The sequence below is a fragment of the Bubalus bubalis genome, chromosome 2, assembly GCF_019923935.1.
Source record: "Bubalus bubalis isolate 160015118507 breed Murrah chromosome 2, NDDB_SH_1, whole genome shotgun sequence".
NCBI classification, from domain to species: Eukaryota; Metazoa; Chordata; class Mammalia; order Artiodactyla; family Bovidae; genus Bubalus; species Bubalus bubalis.
In genome coordinates, this window is record NC_059158.1 from 66,743,556 (window position 1) to 66,755,625 (window position 12,070).

The 12,070-nt window shown below is 36.8% G+C and overlaps 1 protein-coding gene across 2 annotated transcripts in view; it reads right to left on the minus strand.

Annotated features, from left to right (window-relative positions):
* Positions 1-9,843, minus strand: part of PPP1R1C (protein phosphatase 1 regulatory inhibitor subunit 1C) — a 109,765-nt gene extending 99,922 nt beyond the window's left edge. For both annotated transcript variants that reach the window (XM_025273826.3, XM_044932739.2), the window contains exons 1-2: positions 9,253-9,843; positions 7,286-7,346 (exon numbers count right to left, since the gene is read on the minus strand). In XM_025273826.3, coding sequence (XP_025129611.1) covers positions 7,286-7,346; positions 9,253-9,333 — 142 coding nt within the window. In that variant the 5' untranslated portion in view covers positions 9,334-9,843. The remainder of the gene's footprint in view (positions 1-7,285; positions 7,347-9,252) is intronic.
* Between the last annotated feature and the right edge of the window lie 2,227 nt (positions 9,844-12,070).

The following is a 12,070-nucleotide window of genomic DNA, read 5'->3' on the forward strand; positions in this document are numbered from 1 at the left end:
TGCCATTTATCAAGCATCTAATATTTGTACTGTATCTTACAACACTATAACCTAATTCTCCCAAATATCCTATGGTAAACATTTCTGTACTGAATTGAAATCTATCTTAAATTTTGCCACATACTGTTGATCTTACCACCAATATACATGTGTCAGATTATGCCTCAAGTAGGTTTCTGATGAGGTAAGGGATGGTGACTTACTATTTTATCCCCTAAAGCAGTTAACACTGTGCCTTAGCCAGAATAGGTGCCCCAAAAGTTTGATGGGTTGCCACTGGATTTGAAAAATCTGTTTTTTATCCATTTAAATTTAATAGCCCATGAGCATCTAATATCTACTGGATACACTACTAATTTTAGTAGCTATATCTACTAGTTTGGAATAAATAGTAAAATTTTACTCTAATGCCAGTTCTTAAAAGCTTAAAGCCAAAAGATGGAAAAAAATCTACAGTTGTTTCCTAGAGAACTGAGCATGATAAATGCCTCTGTGTCTTGGTCAGAATTAATTGTACTGTGGTCTGAGCAGTTGGAATTTGTTATTACAGTTGTATCCTGGTTCACCCAGGTGTATTATTCTCTGTTACCTAGTCTACATGTTCTTTAAGGATTCAGAATAAGGACTCAGTGAATAGTTAATTGAATCGAATGTATAAATCAATAAATAGCTTTAAGAGTTGCAGGTGAGAGGAGTGTATTAGACTGACAAAGCCAAGCAGTGAATCAGATTAGATGGGAAAGTTTTGAGATTTAAATAAGTCTTGGGCTGCAATTTAATTAAGATTATTTGGAAAATATGGAGACTGATTTGCACAAATGAGTCAGTCTAGACTAAGTCTTAAGAGTTGGCAAAGGAACCAAAAGAAGGAAGCAAAGGAAGCAATCTTGGGCGGAATACGGCACAAGGACAGTGTTTGGAAGGAGATGAGAACACATGGAGTAGAAGCAAATGTGAGCAATCAAATGAGAGTTTAATATGGCTCAAGGTTTTTTATACTCCATATTTCTTTCCACACACTATTAGAAATATGAATTGCACTTTTTTTTTTTTTTTTTTGGTGGGGCCAAGTGGTTTGCAGGATCTCAGCTCCCAGACCAGAGATTAAACCTGGACCCTTGGTAGTAAAAGTGTGGAATCTTAACCACTGGACCACCAGGAAATTGCCATGAATTGCATTTTTGATTGGATACAATCTTTCACAAAGATATTTTGCTTGCAGTATATATTTCCATAACTTTATAGACATCAGTAGTGTTCTTGTTTTTTTTTTAATTCCCAAGAACTCCTATTTCATGTAAATTATATTTGTAAATCAGACATGGTCAGTTGAATAAATACCACAGTATAAGACCCATAACAATTTCACAATTGTGTATCTTATCCTGATGAGGAATTAGGAGTTATGGTACATTTTTTCTCTTATCAAGAATCACTGCCTCATGGGAACACTGATACTCCCTAATGCAGTCAGGACTGGAAAAGAGCTGGGCCATGTTCTGATAAGAAATGAAGGTTTTAGGAGAACTTAGCTTTTCTCAGTGTGGATATGATGATGCAGGGGGATCGCATGTCTTCATTATCTATTTGGTTGCAGACACTGTGCTCTGCATTTTCTTACACTTCAATGTCCTATTTTTAAAAGGAGGAAACTGAGCCCACAGAGGTCAGCTGCACACCTAATGTCTCACTACCAAGAACTGGCAAAGCTGGAATTCAAACCCAAGTCTTACTCCAAAGACATTGCTTTACCCACTACGAATACTGCCTTTCTGCATTGTGCAAAAGTACCTTAGGGTTATTTTACTTTCTGTATTACCCATGGGTAGGAAAACAGAGGCCAAGAAAAAGAAAGTGAATTGAACTTATCATCATTCTGTCATATTTCACTAAGGTATTTCTAATCAAAATCAACATAATAGGTCAGCAGTGTATGAAAGTGGAAGTGTTACTCGCTCAGGTGTCTCCAACTCTTTGTGACCCCATGGATTGTAGCCTGCCAGCCTCCTTTGTCCAGGGAATTCTCTAGGCAAGAATATTGGAGTAGCCATTCCCTTCTCCAGGAGATCTTCCCAACCCAGGGATCAAACCTGTGTCTCTTGCATTGCAGGTGGATTCTTTACCATGTGAGCTACCAGGGAAGCCCATACTATTATTTAAAGTGGGCAAAAGTAGTAATCCTGCTGATATAAAGCAGCACTACTTCATAGTTTTATAACTTGCTCCTTTCATTTTGCTTTCATTTAGTTTAAAGATTATACCAGTCCTTTGAATACAAAGTATAGCAGACTTTGACATGACTAAGGACTGGACGGAGAAGGCAATGGCAACCCACTCCAGCACTCTTGCCTGGAAAATCCCATGGATGGAGGAGCCTGGTAGGCTGCAGTCCATGGGGTCGCTAAGAGTCGGACACGACTGAGCAGATTCACTTTCACTTTTCACTTTCATGCATTGGAGGAGGAAATGGCAACCCACTCCAGTGTTCTTGCCTGGAGAATCCCAGGGATGGTGGGGCCATGCCGTCTATGGGGTTGCACAGAGTCGGACACAACTGAAGCGACTTAGCAGCAGCAGCAGCAGCAAGGACTGGAACCTCATCTTTGGCTCACAATTATTCCTATTGATTGGGCCATTTGGCTGCACAGACCGAACAGTTATGGGAAAGTAAATCAATCAATTGTACAGTGTATGAACCTCTGAAAGCCACATGCATCACTTATGTTTAAATCATTGAGCATGGTTTGACATTCAATAACTCATAAAAATAACTGCTGAGGAGAAAAAAAAATAGGCTTTTCTGACAGTCATTAGAAAGTAATACCAGTTAAACCTTGAATAGTCTACAAACGTTGGACCTTTCTTTCTTCTGTACTGTCATTAATATTCATAAGACAAAATAAATGCTGGAAAATAAACAATAATTGTGGATCAGAAGGTATTACAACCTTATTCTCAAAGAAGATGAGAAAAAAGAATGAAACAAAACTGTATGGACTCTGGGTTCAGCACAGCTTTTACTTGAATACATTTGATCGGAGGTCCCTGGGAATGACAAGACCCCCCAGGTCTGGGGCTGAGATGTCTTCCTCATCCTTAATATTCCCAGGAAAGTCCTCAGTGTGATTTCTGGAACTTGCACTCAAAGTGCCCATTGCCTTTTGATGATAAATCATTCATTTTGTTAAACAGAGAGTCTCCATGAAGAGAGATTATGAGCATATGAATGCCCTAACACTACAAATAAACCTTCACTCTAACTTGATGACCTGCAAAACCTCCCATCATCAAAAATCCTTGGAGCCTCTCTGAACAACTCAGTCTAATAAGTCCGGCAATATTCTCTGTCATCCTGTGTCTCAGGATTTTAAATTGAGAGCCTTGAAAATCTTATTAATTAACTTACTGTCAGATTCCTAAAATGAAAGCTTCATTTAGAAAGTCACACGCTATTTCCACAATGAACTATGGCTTCTTTTTTCAGTGTGTGGAGACAAACATCCCAGTCAATTGGAAATCCCAGTTGTCTTTACGAATAGACTTACCCTCAAGGTTGAAAGGAGATACTAAGCTATTGAATTCATATGTCTTATATTAAGTAATTTTTAGGAACATGATGCATATGAGAAAATACTTTTGTATTTATTCCTCATTTCTAAGACTATGTGGAGCAATAAGTGTGGAAGAGAAAATCAGTCTCCCCCAAATTTGGCTGTGGTAGAGGGAGTTCAATAAACATCTCCCATTTTACATTACATGTCTAGTTCCACCTATTAGAGATCTACAACAAACTTCTAAATGATGCCAAAACTACTGGATGCTTACCCATATCTTTACTAAGCTCCTGGCCTCCTACAGCTTACTCATGTTTAATAGGCATTAGTTCCATTAAACTTAATTGTAGCCGTACTGTCTCTGTTTAACAGTAAGTTGGAAAAGAATGGATGCCACAAACTTTAATATTCAGAAGCCCTATTCTAATCGGGCTCTTTACTGGAAGCCTGTGTCCAGCTCTGGCTCCAAAGGGCTAGGGACAAGGAGAATTTGGATATAAATCATTATTGGGTACTGAGAATATTCAATCCAGAAAAGAAAATAATAAAGAATTGTGTATTTAAAAAGGTGAGGAGGGAGTTCCATGGTGACCTAGTGGTTAGGATTCTGGGCTTCACTGCCATGAGTTCAAATCCCTGGGGAACTAAGAATCCCACAAGTCACAGAAGCATAGCCAAATAAATAAATAAATTCTTAAACAGTGAGTAAATGCATTTCTATTGATAAGAGTAAATGAGTTATTTTAGAATAAATAATTTTTTATAAAAAACTATATTAATTCCTAAAACTATTTGGTATTGAAAACTAGTTGTTTCTATGAACTCTTCTCTGATACATATAAAATGGAGCAAGTGTCAGGGACTTGGGTTGATTTCTATATCTTTCATAAAGATATGTGGTGAGATTAGATATTTTCTGAAATTCTTTCCTAATAGTTTTCTAGTTTTCTGATTGTATGTGCTTAGTCACTCAGTCTTGTCAGACTCTTTGCTACCTCACAGAGTTCCTCTGTCCACAGGATTCTCCAGGCAGGAATGCTGGAGTGGGTTGCCATTCCCTTCTCCAGGGGATCTTGCCAATCCAAGAATCAAACCCGAGTCTCCTGCATTGCAGGCAGATTCTTTACCATGTGAGCTGCCAGGGAAGCCCAGTTTTCTGATACTGGTAGCCAAATAAATATAGTCTTCTCATAAGCCTACTAAATACAAGTGATGTTTAAATCTAGAAATGTGATGAAATAAATTGCAAAAAGTGACATTGCCATTTATTTCTAAATAGAGATTTATATTTATTTAAATAAAAATATAGGAATCAAGCCAGTTAACTACATATTGTACAAGAGTAAAAAAGAAATAGCAAGAAGTACAACAGACAATGAGACTTACTCTATCATCTCAGAGTGGTTTTCATAAATAGGCACTTAATCAGAAAATGAACTAAAAATTCAGAAAGATAAGCAGTCGGCTACAAGGTTACTCAAACGGGCAACCCTAGAAAACATTTGAAAAAGATGAAGTTTGTCTATGGTGTGCCTCTACCCCCACATCTCTGGCTTCTAGTATCTTTCTGTTACCATTGGCTGTTCAGAGTCATTCCAACCCTCTCCACCATAAAGACACACCCTTCACTTTTAAATTGTTTAAGTATGATGCCTTCAATTTAATATTTTTTGTCTTGTGTCCCATTACTTTGAATTAAATTAACTAATCTATGCTCCAGGGTGATACATCCTTAACAGGTTATACAACTGTTTCTGTGGTGCTTCTACTGCTGAGAATTCTAGGCCATTGGTAAGAAAGAGACTGATGTGCCTTTTTGTTGCCCCTGGAATCTTAATCAGGTGCTCTCCTCATCTATGTGTTTACACAAGCAAAGATGAACTTGGAAACAATCTGGATTTACATGTTGAAATATCTTTCTATCAAATGTAAACAGAATGTATATGTATTTCTAATCTAAAATTAAATCATTCTTTCAAATATTCTTTTATAACAGACTATTTCTGCAAACTCCTTAAAGTAAGCTATATCTAATTCATTTAATAATGATTATAATATATCAGTCTTATCATATGAATTGGAAAGATCTGTTAATCAAGTCTCTAAAATGGAAAATTTAATTTCCTTTGCTTCATTAATTGACAATAAATATTTTCAGAGATTTGAATTTTAAACAGCATTAATGATAGGTGATTCCAAAATACTCATATGGGTCCTGGGCAATTTCAATACATTGAAGAGACTTGTTTATTTGCCAGAATTTAAAGCTGCACCTGATTTTTAATTGTCAAAGAACACATTGCTTTTGAGGACAACAAGCAGCAACTGCTTTTAAAAGCTCATTTAACAATTAACTTTTTTTTTGTTTTTGCTGTTATCATTTGTTTGATAGAGTGTTCATATAATATTTGAAACAAAGAACTGTTCGATAGGGAAGAAACATTTAGAACAGATGAAATTATGAAGATTCTGTTCTTCTTGTTATGTCTTTTCAAGGTTAGCATCGAGAAGTTCTAGGACACTGTAGAGAAGCCAGCCATCTTTTCAAGGTTAGCATAGAGAGGTTCTAGGAGAAGTCAGCCACTAGAGCAAAGGCAGTGACAGAAAATTGCTCTAAAATTACCTATTCATTTATCTGTAAACTATAGGTACATATCATTTGCACCTTTTATTCAACCAAATATAAGTTAATATTTACTGAGATAACATGCTGAAAAATGATTTTAAAATGCTTAGCACTTCAAAGATACAGGATCAAATTACAATTCTTTGTTTTCAGCAGGAATAAATTTGCTAATTTATTTCCCATTAAATGAACAGCTTTCTGTATTTGAGCTCCATGGCTAATATTCTATTAAAATTTTACTTTCTTATCTTAAATATGTTTCTCTAATTAGAAAGGGATCTGAAAAAAATCAAAGACTTTCACCTGAGTGAAATAATTTAAAACAAATCATTCACTACAATTCATGCAAACTCATTTTATCTACCCTTACTGTTTATACTTGCAAAATATCCAACAACAAGTCCTATTGGTTACAAATTAATGCTGCGAGCTTTGCTGTCTTTTGTTTCTAGAAACAGCCCTTAAATGTGAGATTAAAATCACCCCCATTCAATAAGTGCTTGTTTGTGTATTGCAGATCATAGTCCTTTATCAGGAATAATAATGCAGCTTTACTTTTTATGGGAAATGGAGAATAAAACCTCAACAAATGGATGCAACTCTTCAGAATGGCTCTCAAATGGGCAGTGCTGAAAATTGATCTGGTTACTTGTCAGTTGCATTATTCAGAGATGACATCAGCATCAAAGCTGTATCCAATTGTGGCTCATTGCCCACCCCGTGACAACCTTTGATAAATTAAAAAACCTACTCCATAAAGATATAAGCATCTCCAGGGTTGTAATTTGAGCTATGAAACCTAATTAAGCAACTTTCCACCAGGCTCATTAATAAGCACTAAACCAGGTTCTATACAAACACCTGAACACATGAATGTGAATGCTAACAAAACATTTCATAGTATATCACCACCAATAAGTTATTCTAGAGGAAAAGCAGTTAGATGAGACAGTTTTCATACTATCTGATTTTGATTATATTAGCTTGTTAGATTATTTCTAACTGAAAAACAGAACTGAAATCTTTTGACAATGGCATGCTCTTTGATGTTCTTCAAACAATTCTATTCTATTGCTTTGGTACATAAGATATCATGCGTCTTTACCTGGAGGGTTATGTTCATTGAGAATCACAAGTGATGCTGGTGTAGGTCTTCTTTTCCTGATCTGGGAACAATAAAGAACCAGCTAAGGTCAGAGTCAGTTGCTGCTCCAGGCTGCTCTATAGCTTGCAAGCCTATCCCATCCTCATCTTTCCCCAATATAGAGAGTAAATTTCTGGGAGGCACACAGTAGGTTGCTCACTAATTTTATTTTCAATAAAAAAAAGTTAGACAGTAGAACTGGCAGATGCTAGTATCACCTTCTTTAATCAAAAACTACATTTTCACAGAACAGAAATAGTTGTATGTAATCAAATGATGCCACCAAATATTAAGGCTGAAGTGCAGTGAAGGTACAAGGATGACTTGCTAATTTCAGTGGCTCTCTTGGAGCCTCATACATTGATGATGCTTTCAAGATCCATTACCCTTATTTCTAAACAGGGTAAGAGCAGCTTGCTGCTGCTAAGTCCCTTCAGTTGTGTCCAACTCTGTGCGACCCCACAGATGACACCCACCAGGCTCCCCCATCCCTGGGATTTTCCAGGCAAGAACACTGGAGTGTGTTGCCATTTCCCTCTCCAATGTATGAAAGTGAAAAGTGAAAGTGAAGTCGCTCAGTCATGTCTGACCCTTAGCTACCCCATGGACTGCAGCCCACCAGGCACCTCTGTCCATGGGATTTTCCAGGCAAGAGTACTGAAGTGGGTTGCCATTGCCTTCTCCCAAGAGCAGCTTAGAAAACTCAAATTTCCGGCAGGTTAAATTTAACAGCATACATACTTAACTTCAATTAATATTTTAAACTTTTCTTATTTTCTAGATTATTGTTTAGAACAAATTAACAAAGAATGAACATGGCTCTTACAGAAGTATGTAATTCATTTAAAACTAATAGATTTGGTTTGTGGTGGTTTTTTCCCCTTATTTTAAGAGTTACAGGAACATATTATTAGAATTTCTAATGTATCCTTGATTATTTAAATATGCAAGTAAATTCCCAAATTAGTAGAATAGTGGATAAATTTTACTAACAATATCTTGTCCAGGATAGAACCAATGTTCATTTAACATAGATACAGATTCAAGGTTGCATCTATCTGTCTTGAGTTTGGGTGAATCTACTTCAGATTATCAAAACATCCTAGGAAGATAAAAGTCTCAGATTCAATAATTATTTTCAAGACTTTGTATATAATATTTGTAAAAGGATTCAGGAATAAGTTAAGTTTTAAGAAGTTAATAATTATGTAGGCAAAAATTTTATTACAAATGATCTTTTTACTAGTTGCATTGAATCAAGAGTCTAAGTAAATCTGAATATGAAAGGTGATACAGTAAACCAGCCTCCCATGAAGACAGAAAGAGATAGAAATAAAAATATATAGATATATTTAACTTGGAAAAATATCCAGGTTGTGTTAAAATACTATTTTTAATATCTGAATAAAATGTTTTTTAAATTATACACATACCTATGATCCTGTATTACATATATTTATAGTTGCTGCTTTTGATACACAATGAAAACATAAAATATTAAGCCCATGATCTGAAATTATTGAGATTTAATGCTTTCATTGTTAGGTGAATATTTTGATTTGTATAAATAAAAAAATAAAAGCCTTCTAATTCTGAAAAATAGTATAAGTTTCTCTTAATATTGAAGCTGTTATTTCAATAAGCAAAAGCAAACAGATTTTTGGATCCAAATCTATATTGGTAATGTGATCATTTTTCCTTAAGGGGTGCTAATTTTGTATCACATGAAATATTGCATTTAGCCAATAGTTCCTTCACTGAAACTCAAATACAAGTGCATATGAAAGCAAACTTATTTCTCATTCACATATTCTGGGAAGTCACAAAGTTAGGCAAATTCAAGAGGTAGAGAAGCTTTTAATTAATAACAAGAATGTATGTCTGTATTACTTATGTATAGGAACTGGTCCCCACCCAGTTGCACTTACCTGCTCAGCTGCTTCGGGTGCAATCTGACTCTGGAATAAAGGCACAGCAAATTGTATCTTTTTGGGACTGTTTGGCTCCATAATAATGATGAGAATTAGTCAGAGATGTGAAGGACTCAGGAAGACGAACCCCAGGTGGTGTTTGGGATGTGTTTCCTCAGGAGCACTCCACCCAGCCACACAGAGTGCTTTGTAATAAATAGCTGTAATTCCAGAGCGAGCAAGTGAAGATGCCGAGGTCTGAATAACTCTCTTCTTCAACATCCACAGTGATGCCTGGCTTGCCTGTTCCCCACCAATCCCTTAGATCCTCTCAGCACAATACAGAAAGGAACAAGCTAATTGTGTGGCTCTTCACTAATATACACATGCCAAGCATTCACTCAGCAGCTAATTGAAAAATGCAATGCTAGCCTTGAAGGACCTGCTGCCCTGGGATTTGAAAGAAAGGCTCTATCCACTGTACATTACTAAGCGGCTGCTCAAAAGTGCATTGTAAGCTCCCTCTGAGTATTGCAGGGATGGGCCATTCATTATTGATGAACATAAAGCAGGAAGTTTTTAGAGTTGGGGGCAGGGTTTGGGTATAGAGTCATTTCATTTCTCTTGGAGTACCTTATCAGTCAGACACCTTAGTTATTTCAGATCCAGCTACCAAACTGATGAATGGCCATGGAGGGTAAGCCACAACCAATAATATCAGCTGTATTTATGCTGTGAGATCTCCTTAGGTAAGACTGATCACAAGAGACAGAGCATCTGTTGTGTAGTGAGAACATTACCCTCCTGGCTGAGCAAATCTCAGTTCAAGTTCCATTTCTACTTCTAACAAGTTCTGTGGCCTCAAGCAAATCAGAGGCAGTGTCTTGGCCCCCACACCTTCCTCAGAAAAACAAGGGGTTTGGACTTGATGACCTTTAAGCTCCTGTTCTGTTCCAGCATTCTATAATTATAGTCCACAATTTTCATTAGAGTGAAAAGTATTAGAGTGCTAAATTTAGCAAATTGCTTGAAAGTTACTGCTGCTTCAATGACCTCTATTTCCCGATGGCGCCAGTTATAGCCTCTGATTTGGAAGAATACAGAAGTGACTAGACATCAGTGGAAACCTGATGGGATCCAACACTGTGATTCATTGTTAATAATGGGGATATATGCAAACAAAACGTCTTAGGAGAAAAAAGTGTAAAGGGGGAAATCTTCAGAATGATAACAGTCATATAATAAGGATTACGGTCATATTAGCTAGTGGTGAAGGTAGAGGGGGTCAAATGGTCTGCTCTTCACATCTGTTAATATATAAGGGGAAACAATAGCATAGCCAGATGGTCTTCATGCATTCAACTCCTTTTGCAAAGGAAGCCTTAAAATGATGCTGCTTTAATAGAAGAGAGAACTTGAGTTCTCTACTTCCTTATTGAAAGATAGTGTTTGATGAATGCTAGATTTTTTAACACAGATTTTTCAATATGTTTTGGACTTGAAATGGCAATCCACTCCAGCACTCTTGCCTGGAAAATCCCATGGATGGAGGACCCTGATAGGCTACAGTCCACGGGGTCGTGAAGAATCGGACACGACTGAGCCACTTCACTTTCACTTTCACATTTCAGTTCAGTTCAGTTCAGTCGCTCAGTCGTGTCCGACTCTTCGTGACCCCATGAATCACAGCACGCCAGGGCTCCCTGTCCATCACCATTTAGACATTTGTTATTATTCCAGATATTTACAAATGAAGTTTTTTCTCTTTTTTAAAAAAAATTTGAGTCCATACCCAGAATCCATTTTAATGATTTAAGTATGCAGCGTTCTGTGGAAAGATGATAGAAAGTGATATACACGTTACTCAAGTAGTTTTCTATACCCTCTAGGGGAAAAAGCAAATGAAAATGTGGATGTGTAAGCACTTTCAGGTGGAGAACACTGCTGACCAGCAAGAAATCTTGTGATGGGTTCATCTTTATAGTTTCAAGAAGAAACTTACAAATTACATTTTGTGTAACAGTTTACAAATTAAAATATGAATTGATATCATTAAAGGAGTTATTTCTCCTGTGTATTTCTTCAAATTACATGTAAGGAAAATAGGACCATTTCTAGTGAGTAGTTAATCCAAAACTTCATTTAGTGTAATAATTAAGAGGATGCATTTGGTAGCCTTGAGTTCAAATCCTGTTTCTGCTACTTAGTTTATCAAGGTTCAGCAGTAAGAGAACTTCCTTTTAGTGAAGTTTAGATGGATTATGTGAATTTATTTAAAATGAGTTATTTGCAAGAGCTCATTACAAGGCCAGCACACCATAACCACTGAGTAAAATAGCTAGATTTTTCAAAGGTGAAAATACAATTTTAATCTGGATTACAATGGATCTCTACCTATTTAGAATAATTTAATATCAGTTAGAACAATAGGTGGTAAAGTGAAATACCACATGTGCATTACAGCATAAACATCACTAAACAATTCTCAATAACTAATTCTCTGTTTTGAATAGTTCGGCCAGAAATAATACCGTAAATAGTATTGACTATCTAGACCCTTTTAGGGAGAAGGCAATGGCACCCCACTCCAGTACTCTTGCCTGGAAAATCCCATGGACGGAGGAGCCTGCTAGGCTGCAGTCCATGGGGTCGCTAAGAGTCGGACACGACTGAGCGACTTCACTTTCACTTTTCACTTTCATGCACTGGAGAAGGAAATGGCAACCCACTCCAGTGTTCTTGCCTGGAGAATCCCAGGGATGGGGGAGCCTGAAGGGCTGCTGTCTATGGGGTCGCACAGAGTCAGACACAACTGAAGTGACTTAGCAGCAGCAGC